This window comes from Pristiophorus japonicus, chromosome 32 (assembly GCF_044704955.1).
Source record: "Pristiophorus japonicus isolate sPriJap1 chromosome 32, sPriJap1.hap1, whole genome shotgun sequence".
Lineage (NCBI taxonomy): Eukaryota > Metazoa > Chordata > Chondrichthyes > Pristiophoridae > Pristiophorus > Pristiophorus japonicus.
Genome location: NC_092008.1, coordinates 11,300,414 through 11,323,802, shown reverse-complemented (window position 1 = coordinate 11,323,802; position 23,389 = coordinate 11,300,414). Strand labels below are relative to the sequence as shown.

At 51.9% G+C, this 23,389-nt stretch overlaps 1 protein-coding gene across 1 annotated transcript in view; it reads right to left on the bottom strand.

The window, feature by feature from the left end:
- Positions 1–22,973, bottom strand: part of imp4 (IMP U3 small nucleolar ribonucleoprotein 4) — a 64,942-nt gene extending 41,969 nt beyond the window's left edge. Inside the window, exons 1-5 of the mRNA XM_070869041.1 lie at positions 22,758–22,973; positions 18,359–18,467; positions 14,640–14,723; positions 7,329–7,438; positions 6,531–6,663 (exon numbers count right to left, since the gene is read on the bottom strand). Coding sequence (XP_070725142.1) covers positions 6,531–6,663; positions 7,329–7,438; positions 14,640–14,723; positions 18,359–18,467; positions 22,758–22,811 — 490 coding nt within the window. The 5' untranslated portion in view covers positions 22,812–22,973. The remainder of the gene's footprint in view (positions 1–6,530; positions 6,664–7,328; positions 7,439–14,639; positions 14,724–18,358; positions 18,468–22,757) is intronic.
- Between the last annotated feature and the right edge of the window lie 416 nt (positions 22,974–23,389).

Here is a 23,389-nt window from a genome sequence, read left to right as displayed (position 1 = left end):
GAAGGCCAACATGCCATTTGCTTTCTAACAGCACTGTGGGAACACCTTCACCACACGGACTGCAGCGGTTCAAGGCAGTGGCTCACCACCACCACCACCACGAGGGCAGTTAGGGATGGGCAATAAATGCTGGCCTTGCCAGAGACACCCACATCCCAGGAATGAATTTTTAAAAAAGGATAGCAGCTTCAACACAGTAAAACATCCCAAGGGATTGGATGGCGAATTGAACACAGATGAGGGGGCTGAAGGCCGAGACCAAGAGCCAAGCTTTGAGGGAGCTTTGATGGACGCAGAGCGGGCTGGAGCTTGGGGTGGTGGTGGAAGGCTGTGATGGTGGGGCAGGGAGGCCACAGGAGAGTGTCTGGAGGAGCAGAGGGCGCTGGCTGGGAAGGAGGGCTGGAGCAGATTGCAGGAGGTAGGGGGCACAGAGCCACATGTGGGGTTGGTCGACAAGGAGGAGGATGGCGAGATGGATGTGGCCTTGGATGATGGGAGATAGTGTAGGAAGGCTTCTACAGGTATATAAAAAGGAAGAGAGCAGCTGAAGTAAACGGTCTGTTAGAGGATGAGACTGGGGAATTAATAATGGGAAAGAGGGAAATGGCAGAGACTTTGAACAAATATTTTGTATCAGTCTTCACAGTAGAAGACATTAAAAGCATCCCAATAATTGATAATCAAGGGGCTATTGGAAGGGGTGGAACTTAAAATAATCACTATCACAAGAAAAAAAAAAATATTAGGCAAACTAACGGGACTAAAGGTGCACAAGTCCCCTGCACCTGATGGCTTGCATCCTAAGGTCTTAAAAGAAGCGACTGCAGAGATAGTGGATGCATTGTTGTAACCTACCAAACATCAGCATCACCCTGACAATGGAGGCAGCTGAGCCTGGAGCAGCTGGAGGGAGACTTAAACACAAGCGTCGCCCTGACAACAGAGGCAGCTCGAACCTGGAGCAAGATTTAAACACAAGCGTCGCCCTGACAACGGAGGCAGCTCGAGCCTGGAGCAAGATTTAAACACAAGCGTCGCCCTGACAACGGAGGCAGCTCGAGCCTGGAGCAAGATTTAAACACAAGCGTCGCCCTGACAACGGAGGCAGCTCGAGCCTGGAGCTATTACAGGTCCCGTCAAGGGCACAAAATGAGAAATAAAAAGTAACACAATTATGACATCACAAGGATGGAGGACAGTGATTGTTTTTTCCAGAATAAATGAATCGCTGGACAGGAATGAATTTTAATGACAGCTAATAACTGATTTAATTTGCTTCAATTGCTGATTTTCTAATTTTCACTTCATTTATAAATATGGTATATATTATTTAATGTTGTTTAATTATAATCTTTATTATACTGAATTTACTATTGTATACTCCTTATTTTATTATTTACGATGTAATTCAATTTTTTTTTTTTAAAGTTTTTTCGCCTGTGTCTACGTGCGCGCGCATTTTGCCTGGCGCTTCTGACCAGAGCCTTTAACCTCTTTTTACACTTCCTTCTCGTGCTTTTTCTCTCTTTCCCTCAATGGTCAATATCTAATGTGTTGTAAAATTGTTGTGAAGTGCCTTGAGACATTTTACTACGTTAAAGGCGTAAAAGTTATGATTAAAATTCCATGGATTCTGTAGAGGTCCCAGCAGATTGGAAAATCGCAAATGTAACGTCCCTATTTAAAGGAGGGAGACAGAAAGCAGGAAACTATAAACCAGTTAGCCTAACATCTGTCATTGGGAAAATGCTGGAGTCCATTATTAAGGAAGCAGTAACAGGACATTTAGAAAATCATAATAGTCAGGCAGAGTCAGCATGGTTTTATGAAAGGGTAATCACGTTGAACAAATTTGCTGGAGTTCTTTCAGGAAGTAACGAGCAGGGTGGATAAGGGGGAACCAGTGGATGTGGTTTATTTGTATTTCCAGAAGGCATTCGATCAGGTGCCACATTAAAAAGTTACTGCACAAGATAAAAGCTCACGGGGTTGGGGGTAATATATTAGCATGAATGACTAACAGAAAATAGTCAGGATAAATGGGTCATTTTTAGGTTGCCGAACTGGTGGGGTGCCGCAGGGATCAGTGCTGGAGCCTCAACTATTTAAAATAATAATAATAAAAAACTTTTATTTATATAGTGTCTTTAACATAGTAAAGCATCCCAAGGTGTTTCACAATAGTGTTAGACAAACAGATAAATTTGACACCGAGCCACAGAATAAATCAAGGCAGATGATTAAAAGCTTGATGAAAGAGGTAGGGTTTAACGAGCATCTTAAAAGGAGGAAAGAGAGGCGGAGAGGTTTAGGGAAGGAGTCCCAGAGCTTAAGGCCCAGGCAGCTGAAGACACGGCCACCGATGGTTGAGCAGTTATAATGAGGGTTGTTCAAGAGGCCAGAATTTGAGGAGCGCCGACATCTTGTGAGGCTGAAAAAGATTATAGGAGATAGGAAGGGGCGAGGCCATGGAGTGACTTGTAAACAGGGATTAGAAGTTTGAAATCGAGGCGTTGTTTAACTGGGAGCCAATGTCGGTCAGAAAGCACAGGGGCAATGGCTGATCTTGACTTTGTGTGGGTGAGTACACGGGCTGCTGAGTTTTCGATGACCTCAAGTTTGTGTGGTGTGGAATGTAGAAGGCCAGCCAGGAGTAGTCAAGGCTAGAGGTAACAAACACATGAATGAGGGTTTCAGCAGCAGAAGAGCTGAGGCAGGGGCGGAGGCGGGAAATGTTAGAGGTGGAAATAGGCGGTTTTAGTTATACTGCGGATATGTGGCTGGAAACTCATTGCAGGGTCAAATATGACACTGAGGTTGGAAACAGTCCTGTTCACCCTCAGACTGACGCTGGGGAGAGGGATGGAGTCAGTGGTTCGGGAACGCAGTTTGTGGCAGGGACCAAAGATAATAGCTTCGATCTTGCCAATATTTAATTGGAGAAAATTTCTGCTCATCCAGTACTGGATGTCGGACAAGCAGTCGGACAATTTAGAACCAAGCAGGGGTCAAGAGAAGTGGTGGAGAGGTAGAGCTGGGTGTTGTCAGTGTACATGTGGAAACTGATTCTGTGTCTTCGGATGATGTCGCCAAGGGGCAGCGTGTAGATGAGAAATAAGAAGGGACCAAGGACAGATCCTTGGGGGGCACCAGAGGTAACGATGTGGGGGTGGGAAGAGAAGCCGTTGCAGGAGGTTCTCGGGCTACGGTTCGATAGATTAGACTGGAACCAGGCGAGTGCAGTCCCACCCAGCTGGACGATGGAGGAGAGGTGTTGGAGGAGGGTGGAGTGGTCAACCGTGTCAAAGGCTGCAGACAGGTCCAGGAGGACAAGGAGGGATAGTCTACCTTTGTCACATTCACAAAGGATGTTATTTGTGACTTTGATGAGAGCCGTTTCGGTACTGTGGCAGATTGAAGGGATTCAAACATTGAATTCATGACTTGGATGAAGGGACCAAGTGTAATGTAGCCAAATTTATGGTTTATATAAAGATAGGTGGAAAAGCAAGTTGTGTGGAAGATGCAAAGAATCTGCAAGGGATATAGATAGGCTAAGTGAGTGGCCAAAAATTTGGCAGATGGAGTACAATGTGGGAAAATGTGAGGTCATCCATCCACTTTGGCAGAAAAATAAATGAAAAAGAAAATTATTTAAATGGGGTGAGATTACAAAGTGCTGCAGTACAGAGGGACCTGGTGCATAAAACACAAAAAGTTAGTATGCAGGTAATCAGGAAGGCAAATGGAATGTTGGCCTTTATTGCAAAGGGGATAGAGTACAAAAGCAAAGAAGTCCTGCTGCAACTGTACAGGATATTGGTGAGACCACACTTGGGAGCACTGCGTTCAGTTTTGGTCTCCTTATTTAAGGAGGAATAGACTTGCATTGGAAGCAGTTCAGAGGTTGATTCCTGAGATGAAGGGGTTGTCTTATGAAGAAAGGTTGGGCGGGTTGGGCCTGTACTCATTGGAGTCGAGAAGAATAAGAGGTGATCTTATTGAAACATATAAGATACTGAGGGGGCCGGACAGGGTAGATGCAGAGAGGATGTTTCCCCTCGTGGGAGAATCTAAAACTAGGGGGCATAGTTTCAGAATAATGGGTCAACCATTTAAACCAAAGATGAGTTATTTAAGGATGGATAAAGTTGCTTTGGAGGCAGTTCAAAGGCGGCTCACTAGGTTGCAAAGGGGATGGAGTATAAAAGCAGGGAAGTCTCACTACAGCTATATAAGGTATGGGTGAGGCCACACCTAGAATACTGAATGCAATTTAGGTTGCCATATTTACAAAAGGATATAATTGCTTTGGAGGCAGTTCAGAGAAGGTTCACTCTGTTGATTCCGAGGATGAGGGGGTTGGGCCTCTAATCATTGGAATTCAGAAGAATTCTTATTGAAACGTATAAGATTATGAGGGGGCTTGACAAGTTGGATGCACAGAGGATGTTTCCACTGATGGGGGAGACTAGAACTAGGGGGCATGATCTTAGAATAAGGGGCCACCCATTTAAAACCGAGATGAGGAGAAATTTCTTCTCAGAGGGTTGTAAATCTGTGGAATTCGCTGCCTCAGAGAGCTGTGGAGGCTGGGTCATTGAATATATTTTACGCGGAGACACAGATTTTTGAACGATAATGGAGTCAAGGGTTATGAGAAGCGCATGATCAGATCAGCCATATTCTTATTGAATGATGGAGCAGGCTCGAGGGACCAAATAGCCGACTCCTGCTCCTATTTCTTATGTTCTTAGGTGAGAGTAGGTGAGGGAGAGGGAAAGGAGAAGGATAAACGATTACGTGGAGTAGGGCGGGAACAGTTGAGAACTGGTCAGGGTTTGCAGCTCAACGGGTCCCGGGACCTCCATTTCTGACTGTACCCAACTGTGTGGGTGGAACAGAGACAGTCTTTCACACACACTCCAAGCAGACAAAAACACTGAACTGACCCCTCCACTACCCCCCGCCACCCCACACCATCATCGTTTTATCCCTTTCCAGCGACATTCCCCAAGTGGTCAACATCCACCCAGCACACTCCCATCCACCCCGGCCCAAATACCGCATCTACCCCCGTACACCCCGCCCCCCCGAATCTAACCCCGCACACCGCCCCCTCCAATCTAACCCCGTACCACACACCCCCAAATCTAACCCCGTACCCCACCCCTCCCGAATCTAACCCCGTAACCACACCCCCCCCGAATCTAACCCCGTACACACACCCCCAATCTACCCCCGTACCCCACCCCCCGAAACTAACCCCATACACACACCCCCGAATCTAACCCCGTACACCCACCCCCCCCCCGAATCTACCCCCGTACACCCCGCCCCCCCGAATCTAACCCCGCACAACCCCCCCCAATCTAACCCCGTACCACACCCCCCCAAATCTAACCCCGTACCCCACCACCCCCAAATCTAACCCCATACCCCACCCCGAATCTAACCCCATACACACACCCCCGAATCTAACCCCGCACAACCCCCCCCCAATCTAACCCCGTACCACACCCCCCCAAATCTAACCCCGTACCCCACCACCCCCAAATCTAACCCCATACCCCACCCCCCGAAACTAACCCCATACACACACCCCCGAATCTAACCCCGTACACCCCGCCCCCCCGAATCTAACCCCGCACACCGCCCCCTCCAATCTAACCCCGTACCACACACCCCCAAATCTAACCCCGTACCCCACCCCCCCCGAATCTACCCCCGTACCCCACCCCCCGAAACTAACCCCATACACACACCCCCGAATCTAACCCCGTACACCCACCCCCCCCCCCCGAATCTACCCCCGTACACCCCGCCCCCCCGAATCTAACCCCGCACAACCCCCCCCAATCTAACCCCGTACCACACCCGCCCAAATCTAACCCCGTACCCCACCACCCCCAAATCTAACCCCATACCCCACCCCGAATCTAACCCCGTACCCCACCCCCCCGAATCTAACCCCGTAACCACACCCCCCCCCAAATCTACCCCCGTACACCCCCCCCCGAATCTAACCCCGTACACACCCCTAATCTACCTCCGTACCCCACCCCCCGAAACTAACCCCGTACACACCTTCCCCCGAATCTAACCTCGTACCCCACCCCCCCGAATCTAACCCCCGCACACCCCTCCTCCCCATCTAACCCCGCATACACGCCCCCCCTCAATCTATCCCCGCGCACACCCTCCCCAATCTAACCCCGCACACACCCCCCCCCAATCTAACCCCGCATCCCCCCCCCCCCAATCTAACCCCGCACCCCCCCCAATCTAACCCCGCACACCACCCCCCCCCCCACAATCTAACTCCGCACACCCCCCCCCCCAATCTAACCCCGCACACACCCGCCCCCCCCCCCGAACCCAAGCCCGCACATTACCCCCGCCCCCTTCCCACTCTAACCCAGCACACTGCCACCCGAGACCCTGTCTACCCCCGCGCACTCTCTCTTCTCACCCCCCCGCCAGCTCTCTCCCGCAGTACCCCCCCCCCCGCACTACGCCGGGGATCTGACCTGGCACACCCCGGTGCTCGTGTACGATGAGGAGGTCGGTCACGTCGTTGGCTTTGCAGGCCTGCACCAGCGCGCCGATCTCGTGCTTCCCCCGGTTCATGCGCTGGCCATTCGGGAAAATCAGCTTAACCTCCTGAAACAACACACGGGGAGATCTGGGAATTCACACCCACCGGGAGACACAACAAACGGAGAATCAGCCCGCGGAGATCGATCCGGCTGACCAACACGCGTGGAGCTGAGCACCGAACCCCAGGCCCTGCAGACAGCCATGGCAGTAAGTCAGGGCCACAATTACTGCTGACCCATGGGGCGGGCGGGGCGGGGGGAGAGTTAAGTAATTCATTACCAAGTTTGGCTCCCGGTTAAGCAGCACCTCGATTTCAAAATTCTCATTCTTATTTTCAAGTCCCTCCATGGCCTCGCCCCTCCCTATCTCTAACTTCCTCCAGCCTCACAATACCCTCCCTCAACCTCTCAACCTCTCGTTCCTCTTTCAAGACGCTCCTTAAAACCCATCTCTTTGACGAAGTTTTTGGTTACCGGCGCTAATTTCTACTTACGAGGCTCGGTGTCAAATTTTTAATCGCATAATAATCCTGTGAAGCGCCTTGAGACGTTTCCCTGCGTTAAATGCGCTCTTTCAATACAAGTGGTTGTTACTGAAGCTGTTACAGTGCGGCAGAAATATTGAACTCCAGGTCACATTAAGCGATCTGTCGAGGCCTTGTCCCATCGCCCGACCCAAAGCTCCCGATGTGTGACGCCCTCGAACCCTCCCCTCGAGCTGCAACTCACCTTGGCAAACTGCTTGAGCTTGGAGCTGGGATCCCGGGAGGTGGTGATCATGATTTTTGGATCTTCCACCCCTGCCCACTTGTACTCATCGTCCACCTGGCTGCTCACTCCTGCGGAGAAGCACAAGTTAGTGAATGAGAGCATCGTCTAACCAATCGCACCGTAACCCACTCCCCTCCATCCCTCAATGCTCAATAACCAACTACCTACCCAAACACTGACCAATCGCACCGTAACCCACTCCCCTCCATCCCTCAATGCTCAATAACCAACTACCCCCCAAAACACTGACCCATCGCAGCATAACCCACTCCCCTCCATCCCTCAATGCTCAATAACCAACTACCCCCCCAAACACTGACCCATCGCAGCATAACCCACTCCCCTCCATCCCCCAATGCTCAATAACCAACTACCCCCCCAAACACTGACCCATCGCAGCATAACCCACTCCCCTCCATCCCTCAATGCTCAATAACCAACTACCCCCCCAAACACTGACCCATCGCAGCATAACCCACTCCCCTCCATCCCTCAATGCTCAATAACCAACTACCCCCGCAAACACTGACCCATCGCAGCATAACCCACTCCCCTCCATCCCTCAATGCTCAATAACCAACTACCCCCCCAAACACTGACCCATCGCAGCATAACCCACTCCCCTCCATCCCTCAATGCTCAATAACCAACTACCCCCCCAAACACTGACCCATCGCAGCATAACACACTCCCCTCCATCCCTCAATAACCAACTACCCCCCCAAACACTGACCCATCGCAGCACAACCCACTCCCCTCCATCCCTCAATGCTCAATAACCAACTACCGCCCCAAACACTGACCCATCGCAGCATAACCCACTCCCCTCCATCCCTCAATGCTCAATAACCAACTACCCCCCCAAACACTGACCCATCGCAGCATAACCCACTCCCCTCCATTCCTCAATGCTCAATAACCAACTACCCTCCCAAACACTGACCCATCGCAGCATAACCCACTCCCCTCCATCCCTCAATGCTCAATAACCAACTACCGCCCCAAACACTGACCCATCGCAGCATAACCCACTCCCCTCCATCCCTCAATGCTCAATAACCAACTACCCCCCCAAACACTGACCCATCGCAGCATAACACACTCCCCTCCATCCCTCAATAACCAACTACCGTCCCAAACACTGACCCATCGCAGCATAACCCACTCCCCTCCATCCCTCAATGCTCAATAACCAACTACCCCCCCCAAACACTGACCCATCGCAGCATAACCCACTCCCCTCCATTCCTCAATGCTCAATAACCAACTACCCTCCCAAACACTGACCCATCGCAGCATAACCCACTCCCCTCCATCCCTCAATGCTCAATAACCAACTACCTCCCCAAACACTGACCCATCGCAGCATAACCCACTCCCCTCCATCCCTCAATGCTCAATAACCAACTACCCCCCCCAAACACTGACCCATCGCAGCATAACCCACTCCCCTCCATTCCTCAATGCTCAATAACCAACTACCCTCCCAAACACTGACCCATCGCAGCATAACCCACCCCCCTCCATCCCTCAATGCTCAATAACCAACTACTCCCCCAAACACTGACCCATCACAGCATAACCCACTCCCCTCCATCCCTCAATGCTCAATAACCAACTACTCCCCCAAACACTGACCCATCGCAGCATAACCCACTCCCCTCCATCCCTCAATGCTCAATAACCCACCCCGCCCCCAAACATCGACCCATCGCAGCATAACCCACTCCCCTCCATCCCTCAATGCTCAATAACCCGCCTTGCCCCCAGCAGTCCGGGGAGCGTCGAGAGAGGCGGGATTCGAGAGAGGCAGCGGCCTATAACAGACTCAGCAGTCCGGGGAGCGTCGAGAGAGGCAGCGGCCTATAAAAGGCTCAGCAGTCCGGGGAGCGTCGAGAGAGGCGGGAGTCGAGAGAGGCAGCGGCCTATAAAAGGCTCAGCAGTCCGGGGAGCGTCGAGAGAGGCGGGAGTCGAGAGAGGCAGCGGCCTATAAAAGACTCAGCAGTCCGGGGAGCGCCGAGAGAGGCGGGAGTCGAGAGAGGCAGCAGCCTATAAAAGGCTCAGCAGTCCGGGTACCGGTGCAGCTCCAGCTGAGAGAAGTCAAAAAAGAAGTAGAAAGAAATCAAAAGGTGACGTCACAGCCAACGTGGTAAGTGATTGGCTGCTGATTGGTGAGTAGTTTTTCTTTTTCTTTATTAGTCAGTAACTTTTAACATTGTTGTCGGCAATTTAAGTGTATCTAAGGGTTAAGTCATGGCAGGACAGCTCGGTCATGTGATATGCTCCTCCTGTACCATGTGGGAACACGGGGACAACACCAGTGTCCCTGACGACTACATGTGCGGGAAGTGTGTCCACCTCCGGCTACTGACGGTCCGCGTTGCGGAGTTGGAGCTGAAGGTGGATTCACTCTGGAGCATCCACGATGCTGAGAATGACGTGAGTATCACGTGTAGCGAGTTGGTCTTACTGCAGAAGGGTCCACAGCCAGCGAGGGAATGGAAGACCAGCAGGAAGAGTAGTGCAAGGAAGGTAGTGCAGGGGTCCCCTGTGGTCATCCCACTGCAAAACAGATACACTGCTTTGAGTGCTGTTGAGGGGGATGACTCATCAGGAGCAGACAGCAGCAGCCAAGTTCATGGCACCGTGGCTGGCTCTGTTGCACAGGAGGGCAGGAAAAAGAGTGGGCGAGCGATAGTGATAGGGGATTCAATTGTAAGGGGAATAGATAGGCGTTTCTGCGGCCGCAACCGAGACTCCAGGATGGTATGTTGCCTCCCTGGTGCAAGGGTCAAGGATGTCTCGGAGCGGGTGCAGGACATTCTAAAAAGGGAGGGAGAACAGCCAGTTGTCGTGGTGCACGTTGGTACCAATGACATAGGTAAAAAAAGGGATGAGTTCCTACGAAATGAATTTCAGGAGCTAGGAGCTAAATTTAAAAAGTAGGACCTCAAAAGTAGTAATCTCGGGATTGCTACCAGTGCCACGTGCTAGTCAGAGTAGGAATCGCAGGATAGCTCAGATGAATACGTGGCTTGAGCAATGGTGCAGCAGGGAGGGATTCAAATTCCTGGGGCATTGGAACCGGTTCTGGGGGAGGTGGGACCAGTACAATCCGGACGGTCTGCACCTGGGCAGAATCGGAACCAATGTCCTCGGGGGAGTGTTTGCTAGTGCTGTTGGGCAGGAGTTAAACTAATATGGCAGGGGGATGGGAACCAATGCAGGGAGATAGAGGGAAACAAAAAGGAGGCAAAAACAAAAGACAGAAAGGAGATGAGGAAAAGTGGAGGGCAGAGAAACCCAAGGCAAAGAACAAAAAGGGCCATTGTACAGCAAAATTCTAAAAGGACAGAGGGTGTTAAAAAAACAAGCCTAAAGGCTTTGTATCTTAATGCAAGGAGTATCCGCAATAATGTGGATGAATTAACTGTGCAAATAGATGTTAACAAATATGATGTGATTGGGATTACGGAGACGTGGCTCCAGGATGAGCAGGGCTGGGAACTCAACATCCAGGGGTATTCAACATTCAGGAAGGATAGAATAAAAGGAAAAGGAGGTGGGGTAGCATTGCTGGTTAAGGAGGAGATTAAGGCAATAGTTAGGAAGGACATTAGCTTGGATGATGTGGAATCTATATGGGTAGAGCTGCAGAACACCAAAGGGCAAAAAACGTTAGTGGGAGTTGTGTACAGACCTCCAAACAGTAGTAGTGATGTTGGGGAGGGCATCAAACAGGAAATTAGGGGTGCGTGCAATAAAGGTGCAGCAGTTATAATGGGTGACTTTAATATGCACATAGATTGGGCTAACCAAACTGGAAGCAATACGGTGGAGGAGGATTTTCTGGAGTGCATAAGGGATGGTTTTTTAGACCAATATGTCAAGGAACCAACTAGGGGGGAGGCCATCTTAGACTGGGTGTTATGTAATGAGAGAGGATTAATTAGCAATCTCGTTGTGCGAGGCCCCTTGGGGAAGAGTGACCATAATATGGTGGAATTCTGCATTGGGATGGAGAATGAAACAGTTAATTCAGAGACCATGGTCCAGAACTTAAAGAAGGCTAACTTTGAAGGTATGAGGCGTGAATTGGCTGGGATGGATTGGCGAATGATACTTAAGGGGTTGACTGTGGATGGGCAATGGCAGACATTTAGAGACCGCATGGATGAACTACAACAATTGTACATTCCTGTCTGGCATAGAAATAAAAAAGGGAAGGTGGCTCAACCGTGGCTATCAAGGGAAATCAGGGATAGTATTAAAGCCAAGGAAGTGGCATACAAATTGGCCAGAAATAGCAGCGAACCTGGGGACTGGGAGAAATTTAGAACTCAGCAGAGGAGGACAAAGGGTTTGATTAGGGCAGGGAAAATGGAGTACGAGAAGAAGCTTGCAGGGAACATTAAGACGGATTGCAAAAGTTTCTATAGATATGTAAAGAGAAAAAGGTTAGTAAAGACAAACGTAGGTCCCCTGCAGTCAGAATCAAGGGAAGTCATAACGGGGAACAAAGAAATAGCGGACCAATTGAACAAGTACTTTGGTTCGGTATTCACGAAGGAGGACACGAACAACCTTCCGGTTATAAAAGGGGTCGGGGGGTCTAGTAAGCAGGAGGAACTGAGGGAAATCCTTATTAGCCGGGAAATTGTGTTGGGGAAATTGATGGGATTGAAGGCCGATAAATCCCCAGGGCCTGATGGACTGCATCCCAGAGTACTTAAGGAGGTGGCCTTGGAAATAGCGGATGCGTTGACAGTCATTTTCCAACATTCCATTGACTCTGGATCAGTTCCTATGGAGTGGAGGGTAGCCAATGTAACCCCACTTTTTAAAAAAGGAGGGAGAGAGAAAACAGGGAATTATAGACCGGTCAGCCTGACATCGGTAGTGGGTAAAATGATGGAATCAATTATTAAGGATGTCATAGCAGTGCATTTGGAAAGAGGTGACATGATAGGTCCAAGTCAGCATGGATTTGTGAAAGGGAAATCATGCTTGACAAATCTTCTGGAATTTTTTGAGGATGTTTCCAGTAGAGTGGATAAGGGAGAACCAGTTGATGTGGTATATTTGGACTTTCAGAAGGCGTTCGACAAGGTCCCACACAAAAGATTGATGTGCAAAGTTAGAGCACATGGGATTGGGGGTAGTGTACTGACATGGATTGAGAACTGGTTGTCAGACAGGAAGCAAAGAGTAGGAGTAAATGGGTACTTTTCAGAATGGCAGGCAGTGACTAGTGGGGTACCGCAAGGTTCTGTGCTGGGGCCCCAGCTGTTTACACTGTACATTAATGATTTAGATGAGGGGATTAAATGTAGTATCTCCAAATTTGCGGATGACACTAAGTTGGGTGGCAGTGTGAGCTGCGAGGAGGATGCTGTGAGGCTGCAGAGCGACTTGGATAGGTTAGATGAGTGGGCAAATGCATGGCAGATGAAGTATAATGTGGATAAATGTGAGGTTATCCACTTTGGTGGTAAAAACAGAGAGACAGACTATTATCTGAATGGTGACAGATTAGGAAAAGGGGAGATGCAAAGAGACCTGGGTGTCATGGTACATCAGTCATTGAAGGTTGGCATGCAGGTGCAGCAGGCGGTTAAGAAAGCAAATGGCATGTTGGCCTTCATAGCAAGGGGATTTGAGTACAGGGGCAGGGAGGTGTTGCCACAGTTGTACAGGGCATTGGTGAGGCCACACCTGGAGTATTGTGTACAGTTTTGGTCTCCTAACCTGAGGAAGGACATTCTTGCTATTGAGGGAGTGCAGCGAAGGTTCACCAGACTGATTCCCGGGATGGCGGGACTGACCTATCAAGAAAGACTGGATCAACTGGGCTTGTATTCACTGGAGTTCAGAAGAATGAGAGGGGACCTCATAGAAACATTTAAAATTCTGACGGGGTTAGACAGGTTAGATGCAGGAAGAATGTTCCCGATGTTGGGGAAGTCCAGAACCAGAGGTCACAGTCTAAGGATAAGGGGTAAGCCATTTAGGACCGAGATGCGGAGGAACTTCTTCACCCAGAGAGTGGTGAACCTGTGGAATTCTCTACCACAGAAAGTTGTTGAGGCCAATTCACTAAATATATTCAAAAAGGAGTTAGATGAGGTCCTTACTACTAGGGGGATCAAGGGGTATGGCGAGAAAGCAGGAATGGGGTACTGAAGTTGAATGTTCAGCCATGAACTCATTGAATGGCGGTGCAGGCTAGAAGGGCCGAATGGCCTACTCCTGCACCTATTTTCTATGTTTCAAACACTGAACCATCGCAGCATAACCCACTCCCTTCCATCCCTCAATGCTCAATAACCAACTACCCCCCACAAACACTGACCCATCGCAGCATAACCCACTCCCCTCCATCCCTCAATGCTCAATAACCAACTACCCCCCCAAACACTGACCCATCGCAGCATAACCCACTCCCCTCCATCCCTCAATGCTCAATAACCCACCCCGCCCTCAAACATCGACCCATCGCAGCATAACCCACTCCCCTCCATCCCTCAATGCTCAATAACCCTCCCCAAACACTGAACCATCGCAGCATAACCCACTCCCCTCCATCCCTCAATGCTCAATAACCAAACTACCCCCAAAACACTGACCCATCGCAGCATAACCCACTCCCCTCCATCCCTCAATAACCAACTGCCCCCCCAAACACTGACCCATCGCAGCATAACCCACTCCCCTCCATCCCTCAATGCTCAATAACCAACTACCCCCCCCAAACACTGACCCATCGCAGCATAACCCACACCCCTCCATCCCTCAATGCTCAATAACCAACTACCCCCCCAAACACTGAGCAATCGCAGCATAACCCACTCCCCTCCATCCCTCAATGCTCAATAACCAACTACCCCCCCCAAACACTGACCCATCGCAGCATAACCCACTCCCCTCCATCCCTCAATGCTCAATAACCCACCCCGCCCCCAAACATCGACCCATCACACCATACCACCCCCCCCCCCCCCCCCAGTGACCCATCACATCATAACCCCGCCCCCCCCTCCACCCCGCAGCCTGAGATTGAAGTCCTGGAACTCCAAGTCCCCTGCTCTACACACATTACCCTCCGTGTCGACATCCCTGACTGTGGAATGTCCCCACCTCCCTCAAACTTCCGCTCCTGCTACAACCCAAGCTCGGTGATCCCCGACACATTCCCGCCCTCTCCGACGCTGTTGGGCCCCGGGAGCGGCCGGACTTCCTGGCATCGCCCGTTCACCTGTCGTTCCTCACCCTCTCCTCCATCGTCATCATACTCCAGCACTTTCTGCAGATCCAGCGCCTCCCGGCGCAGCTCGGTGGGAATCAGCTTGTTTTCTGCGGGAGAGAGAAGAAAAATTGAAGTCCTTGCACCATCAGCACAAGCTGGACAACTTGTGTCAAATATTAGTGGGCCTCTTGAGGCATCACTCACATTAGTACAAGGGAAGGGGCGAGAGGATCGTGGGACTGGGGGAGGGGGAGGGGAATAGAAATGGGAGCTGGACGTTTGAAGACCGTGGAGGGGGAGGGGCGGCCCCGGGGGGGGGGGCGGGCACATAACCAGCAACATTCTAGCCACAAGCTGCTGTTCCACCTCACTCCTCCTGCCACTGCTGCTCTGTATCCACCAGCCCCAGTGTGACACTGCTCGCCGTGAAGAGGGACAGCACTGTCTAACTTCACTCAGCTAAAACACAGCATCCAGTGTCCCTTAACCACCCCCTCCCTATCTCTGTAAGCTTCTGCAACCCCACCCCCAAAACTCAGCTCCCCCATCACCCCGTGTCCTAACTCGCACCGAGTCCCACTCACCCATCACCCTCTGTGCTCGCTGACCCAAATTGGCTCCCGGTTAAGCATCGACTCGATTTCAAAATTATCATCCTGGTTTACAAATCCCTCCATGGCCTCCTCGCCACTTCTTTTCTCTGGAACCTCCTCCAGCCCCTACACCCCTCCCTATCTCTGTAACCCCCTCCAGCCCCTACACCCCTCCCTATCTCTGTAACCCCCTCCAGCCCCTACACCCCTCCCTATCTCTGTAACCCCCTCCAGCCCCTACACCCCTCCCTATCTCTGTAACCCCCTCCAGCCCCTACACCCCTCCCCATCTCTGTAACCTCCTCCAGCCCCTACACCCCTCCCTATCTCTGTAACCTCCTCCAGCCCCTACACCCCTCCCTATCTCTGTAACCCCCTACACCCCTCCCTATCTCTGTAACCTCCTCCAGCCCCTACACCCCTCCCTATCTCTGTAACCTCCTCCAGCCCCTACACCCCTCCCTATCTCTGTAACCCCCTCCAGCAGTGCCTTTCACGATCTCAGGGTGCCCCAGAGCGCTTCACAGCCAATGAAGTACCTTGTGAAATGTAGTCACTGCTGTAATGTAAGAAAGGCAGCAGCCAATATCTGCACAGCAAGCTCCCACAAACAGCTGTGGGTGTGACCAGATCATTATTTTTTAAGCAATGTGGATTGAGATAAATATTGGGCCCAGGACAACAGGGATAAGTTTCCCCTCTTCTCTTCTTCGAAATAGTGCCATGGGATCTTTTACTTTCACCTGAGGCGGCAGACGGGGCCTCAGTTCCAACGTCTTCTCCGAAAGACGGCCCCCCCGACAGTGCGGCGCTCCCTCAGTACCGCCCCTCCGACAGTGTGGCGCTCCCTCAGTACCGTGCTCCCTCAGTACCGCCCCTCCGACAGTGCGGTGCTCCCTCAGTACCGCCCCTCCGACAGTGCGGCGCTCCCTCAGTACCGCCCCTCCAACATTGCGGCGCTCCCTCAGTACTGCCCCTCCGACAGTGCGGCGCTCCCTCAGTACCGCCCCTCCGACAGTGTGGCGCTCCCTCAGTACCGCGCTCCCTCAGTACCGCCCCTCCGACAGTGCGGCGCTCCCTCAGCACCGCAGTGGAATGTCAGCCTGGATTTTTGTGCTCCAGTCCCTGGAGTGGACTTGAGCACAACCTCCAGACTCATGTGAGTGCGCCACGGCTGTAACAAAGGACACCGGCACATGAGGAAATCTGCTCAGCTGGCATCAACACCCAGCCCAGTAACCTTGCAGCAGCTCAGCGCCAATTCCAGGTGTAATTCAGCCCTGTCTCAATTTTTATTGAGTTAAATCTTTTGACAGGTTAGGGAGCAGCAGAAGCAGAGTCGATACGAGGAAATACTTCCGTTGGCAGGGTCGGCGAACACTAACAAGTGGCGGGCTCGGTCAGTGAGCGCGGCTTCACTGGCAGAATTCAAGGGGGAGTGGGACAAGGCCCTGAGTGTTAGGGGGCAGGCGAGGCTGCAGTAGCTACACATCAGTCACCATAACACAGGTGTGATGGGCCTTCCTTTATGTGTTTCCCAGTGGTCAGACTCGACTCTGGGGCAGCTCTGCTGTCCCCAAGTCTGAAGCTTCTTGGTTCAAGCTGCATTCCAGAGACTCGGCCGGAGGGGCGGTACTGAGGGAGCCCCGCACTGTCGGAGGGGCGGTACTGAGGGAGCCCCGCACTGTCGGAGGGGCGGTACTGAGGGAGCCCCGCACCGCCGGAGGGGCGGTACTGAGGGAGCGCCGCATTGTCGGAGGGGCGGTACTGAGGGAGCCCCGCACCGCCGGAGGGGCGGTACTGAGGGAGCGCCGCATTGTCGGAGGGGCTGGTTTGCGGATGAGACGTTAAACCGGAGCCACCTTTGCCCTCTCGGTTAGACGTAAAATATCCCATGGCACTACTGGAAGAAGAGCAGACGGAGATTTCCTGGTGTCCTGAGCCTAATATTTATTTTTCAACCAAGTAAAAACAGATGACGTGGTCATTTATCTGAATGCTATATGTGGGAGCTCGCTGTGAGCAGTTTGGTGTCTGAACAGTGACAAATGCTTCTGAATAAAATTAATTGGCTGTGAGGCACTTTGGGACGTCCGGAGGTTGTGAAAGGTGCTATCGAAATGCAAGTTCTTTCTTTCCACCAATCAAGCAAGCTGCTTCCGCCTATATTTTTTACAAAAAACTTAGTTCTACTTCATCTCCATTGAGGATTCTGGTTTCGCCAATACTACATTTGTCTCAGCCTTCAACAGCAAACCACATTTTCAACCTAAAAATTCGTAACCAGAACCCAGCTAAACATTGCTGCCAATTTTATACACAGCAAAGTGCTGGGTAATGGAACATGTTCAACCATGTCAGCAACCACTCAGGGCAGGTACAGCATGGGGTTAGATACAGAGTAAAGCTCCCTCTACACTGTCCCATCAAACACTCCCAGGGCAGGTACAGGGGGTTAGATACAGAGTAAAGCTCCCTCTACACTGTCCCATCAAACACTCCCAGGGCAGGTACAGGGGGTTAGATACAGAGTAAAGCTCCCTCTACCCTGTCCCATCAAACACTCCCAGGGCAGGTACAGCACAGGGTTAGATACAGAGTAAAGCTCCCTCTACACTGTCCCATCAAACACTCCCAGGGCAGGTACAGCACGGGGTTAGATACAGAGTAAAGCTCCCTCTACACTGTCCCATCAAACACTCCCAGGGCAGGTACAGGGGGTTAGATACAGAGTAAAGCTCCCTCTACACTGTCCCATCAAACACTCCCAGGGCAGGTACAGCACGGGGTTAGATACAGAGTAAAGCTCCCTCTACACTGTCCCATCAAACACTCCCAGGGCAGGTACAGGGGGTTAGATACAGAGTAAAGCTCCCTCTACACTGTCCCATCAAACACTCCCAGGGCAGGTACAGCACGGGGTTAGATACAGAGTAAAGCTCCCTCTACACTGTCCCATCAAACACTCCCAGGGCAGGTACAGCACGGGGTTAGATGCAGAGTAAAGCTCCCTCTACACTGTCCCATCACACACTCCCAGGGCAGGTACAGCACGGGGTTAGATACAGAGTAAAGCTCCCTCTACACTGTCCCATCAAACACTCCCAGGGCAGGTACAGCCCAGAGGCTGTGACACGGCAGAAACTCACCATCTAGGGCACATTTCAGCTTCTGCTTCTTCTCCTCGATGCTCCGCAGTTGATCCTCCTGCGCCTTACGGTACAGATATTCCCTCCGCAGCCGAGCTTCTCGGCGTAGCTAAACAGGTGAACAGACGACAGTGAGCGAACGTAGCACACGACGCAGCCACCCAACACCGACTGAAAGTGCCCCCTTCTCTCACACACACACTCACACGCTGAACGAGGGAAACAAAGGCAGACCAGGACCCTGTGAGACACAGCGCCGTTCCAGCACGAGGCAGATAGAGATAGGGAGGGTGAATAGATAGAGATACACACGGAATGTAAACCTATACATACCTGGTGCGCTTTTCTCCATCTATCTCATTGCCTATCTACCCTTCTATCCCTCCATCAGTTTTGCTCTGTCCATCTCACTCTCCCAATGTAGGACTTGAGCACACAATCCAGGCTGCCACTCGAGTGCCAGTACAGGTTGAACCTCCCTTACCCGGAATCTCCCCTCGTCCAGAACCATTCCGGGCTACTGGGCGCAGCATGCGCAGAACACAGACATGGAGTACTGCGTGCAGTTTTGGTTTCCATATTTACAAAAGCATATACTTGCTTTGGAGGCAGTTCAAAAAAGGTTCACTCGGTTGATTCCAGAGATGAGGGGATTGAATTATGAGGAAAGGTTGAGTAGGTTGGGCCTCTACTCATTGGAATTCAGAAGAATGAGGTGTGATCTTATGGAAACGTGTAAGATTATGAGGGGGCTCGACAAGGCGAATGAGAGAGGATGTTTCCACTGATGGGGGAGATTAGAACTAGGGGTCCCCGCCACAAACTCCGTTCCCCCAGCCCCCAACTCCCTCCCTCTCCCTCTCCCCAACTCCTGTCTGAGACTGAAACACACTAAATATCAGCTCATCGAAATCTGCTCGACCCGTGTCCTACCTCGCACCAAGTCCCACTCACCCATCACCCCCTGTGCTCACTGCCCCGTGTCCTAACTCGCACCGAGTCCCACTCACCCATCACCCCCTGTGCTCACTGTCCCATGTCCTAACTCGCACCGAGTCCCACTCACCCATCACCCCCTGTGCTCTATGACCTACAATGAATTCCAGGAGGAATTTCTTCTCTGAGGGTTGTAAATCTGTGGAATTCGCTGCCTCAGAGAGCTGTGGAAGCCGGGACATTGAATATATTTAAGACAGAGATAGACAGTTTCTTAACCGATAAGGGGATAAGGGGGCGGGCAGGGAAGTGGAGCTGAGTCCATGATCGGATCAGCCATGATCGTATTAAATGGCGGAGCAGGCTCGAGGGGCCGAATGGTCGACTCCTGCTCCTATTTCTTATGGTCTTATGAACAAATTGAAGTACTTCCTCGCTGCCGACTCCCGCAATCGCTGGCCTGGCCCCGCGATCCACCGCCCCCACCATCCATGATCTCTCTGCCGCACTCCCAGCCCCAAGCCAGCCAGCCCCGATATCCCCTTGCTCAGTACCTGCACCATCCAATTTAACGTGACCACCCCTCATCCAGAAAAATCCGTTATCCAGAACAGGCCAGGTCCCGAGGGTTCCGGATAAGGGAGGTCCAACCTGTACTGTGGCATCTTTCTCAGATGAGGCGTTGAAACAGAGGATCCGCCCTCCCTTCCACGTGGTTATCAACGATCCCCCGGCCACCGTTGGACGAGCTTGGGGGGGGGGGGGACTTCTTGCTGTCCGTGGGACGATATTTATCCCTGAAGCAAGCACCACTGGCCATTGTTAATATTGCAGCTTGTGGGCTCGTGCGTGAAACGGCTGCTATGCTGCCCTAGACGACAACAGTGACTGCACTGATGGGCTCGGGTTCCCGCTCCCTCTGGGAAGGGCAGTCAACAGCCTGCCTGGAACCTCAACCCCCGGCCTTTCCTCTCAGAGAACCCCTGGCGTGTCGGTGGGAGTTACCTCTCCCACCAGAGGAATTACAACCAGAGCTTAATAGACACAAACTATTGCAAGATCCCGCTTCTCTCTCTCAAACCCCTCTCTCTCACTCATAGAATCGTCACAGAAATTTACAGCACGGGAGGAGGCCATTTCGGCCCATCGTGTCCTCGCCGGCCGACCAAGAGCTACCCAGCCTCAACCCACTTTCCCGCTCTGGGTCCGTAGCTGCACATCCAAATGTACATTCAGGCCGTGAGTTCCACCCCAAACCCCCACCACCCTCTGGGTGAAGACATTTCCCCTCATATCCCCTCTAAACCTCCCCCCCAATTACTTTCAATCTCTGCCCCCTGGTTGTTGACCCCTCTGCCAAGGGAAACAGGTCGGTCCTATCCACTCTATCCAGGCCCCTCATCATTTTATATACCTCAATCAGGTCTCCCCTCAGCCTCCTCTGTTCCAAGGAAAACAACCCCAGCCTATCCAATCTTTCCTCATCGCTAAAATTCTCCAGTCCCGGCAACATCCTGGTAAATCTCCTCTGTACCCTCTCCAGTGCGATCACATCCTTCCTGTAATGTGGTGACCAGAACTGCAGTCTTCTTGGGCGATCCCTCGAATCGAGGATGACTTGCTCCGACACCAAAAAGGATGCGTTCACAGATATTTCAATGAAGGGCCTAATATTCCAGATCCCAAACTACATCCCGAGAAGGGTGGAAGATGCCTGTGCGTGGATTTAAAAACATTTTTCTAATGTGTGGTGGCCGTTGCACACCAGCCAGCACACAGGTTTGACAGTACTCTAGCTGTGACCCTGGGACATGAGAGAACATCTCCGCGGGTCGAGGCTATAAAGGGACATTGTGGGCCACCCCGACCTGCGAGAGAACACCACTGCTGGTCGGGAGTATAAAGAGCTGGAGCGAGCCACTGCAGCTTCCAGCGCGAGCTGACACAGGTGTGCGACTGGGTGACGTCATCAGGACCCAGGTCGCCTTTTGGATCGTGGGCAGGAGCATCGACGGGGCCCTAGTACAGCGGAGGGGCGGCGAGAGACCGTGGCGGAGGTGCGGCGAATGAGGGTACAGGGCCCAGAAGAGCCGAGGGCCCAGGGCCAGCACGGGCCCAGCCCACACTGCGATATGTGTGCGCAATCGGTCAGTGCAACAGAGCTGATTTCCAGTCGTCTTGGTCAACCCTTGCCACTGGATAAAGACCTAGCTCGGTCAGGCCCGTGTGGTGGCTTGTGAGCAACAGTCAGCACATGTTAAAAAAAATTCCACCCCCTCAATTGGAGTTCAGGACTGGAAATCGGGTCCTTCATTGAAACATCTGTGAACTCGTGGAAGCAAGTCATCCTCGTTCGAGGGGCCGCCTTTAATGATGTGGCCTAAGCAGTGCTTTATACAGTTCAAGCATAATCTCCCTGTTCTTGTATTCCATGTCTCGACTAATAAAGGCAAGTATTCCATGTGGCTTTTTAACCACCTTATCTACCTGGCCTGCTACTTTCAGGGATCTGTGGACTTGCACTCCCAAGGTTCCTTTGTTCCTTCCTGCATCGGAGACAATTTTGGATCTAACTTTCCACTTTGCCCTGGATCCCATGGGCTTGTACTTTTGTAACCAGTCTGCCATGTGGGACCTAATCAAAAACCTTGTTAAAATCCATATACACTACATCATATGCACTGCCCTCAGTGACCTTCCGTGTTACCTCTTCAAAAAATTCAATCAAGTTAGTCAGACACGAACTTCCCTTAACAAATGCATGCTGACTGTCCTCATTAATCCATGTCTTTCCAAATGAAGATTCATCCTGTCCTTCAGGAATGTTTTCAATAATTTTCGCACTGAGGATCGGCTGACTGGCCTGCAATTACTCGGTCTGTCCCTTAAACAAAGCCTCCAGTACCACACCTGCAGCCAGAGAGAACTGAAAAATGATGGTCAGAGCCTCTGCTAGTTCCTCTTTTGTTTCTTTTAGCAGCCTGGGATACATTTCATCCAGACCTGGGGATTTATCCACTTTCAAAACTGCTAAGCCCCTTAATACTTGCTCTCGCACCATGTTTATTGCATCTAATATTTCGCACTCCTCCTCCCCCCTCGTTGCAAAGTCTGCATCGCCCCTCTCGTGAAAACTCAAACCTTCCTCTGCCTCTCCCCTACTGCTGCTCTCCCTTCCTCTCTCTCTCTCCCCCCTCCCCTTCGTTCACTCTGTGCTTCCTCTCATTCATTCCTTCCTTACTGCTCCCCTCTCCCTCACTCTGTGCTTCATCTCCCTCACTCACTCTCCCGCTTTACACTGTCTCTCTTTCTTCCTCCCTCTCTCACTCACTCCTTCTTCTTTCTTTTTTCTTCCTCACTCACCCTCCCTCCCTCCTTACACTGTCTTCCTTCCTTCCTTCCTTCCTTCCTTCCTTCCACTGTCTCTCTTTCTTACTCACTCCTTACACTCACTCACACTCACCATGTTTCCAAATCCAGACTCTCCTCGCGACCAACCCCTGCCGCACTCCCTCATTGGCTAAAAACGCCGCAGCCAATGGCAGCCCGCGATGCTCTCTGAAGCGCCGGAGCCGGCCCACGGCCCTCATTGGTCAGCGGGCGTGGCGAAGCGGGCAGCGCAGCCGTGAGCTATTGGCGGAGCGAGCTATCAATCCGCCAGCGGGAGAGAGGCGGTCCGAGCGCCGGGCGGCATTGGTGCAGGCAGCTGTCAATCAAAGGGGGGGGTCGGCCTGATTGGCGCAGCGTGGATTACACAGGATACACAGAAACAGGCCATTCGGCCCACCCATGGCTCCACTCGAGCCTCCCCCCATCTACATCTATCCGCCAGGACCCTCTATTCCCTTCTGCCTCCTGTGCTTGTCCCGCCTAAGCGAGGATAGGGGCGAGCCACGTGTGATTGGTGCAGCCAGCTGTCAATCATAGAGCGGGCCGGGCTGATGGGTGAAAGGAGGATTGGGCGCCGACGCCTGATTGGTGGAGGCAGCCGTCAATCACAGAACGAGCCGATCTGATTGGCGAAGCGAGGGCAGGAGGCTGAGCCGCGCCTGATTGGCAAGCACAGCCGTCAATCAGCGGGCGGAGCCGGTCCGA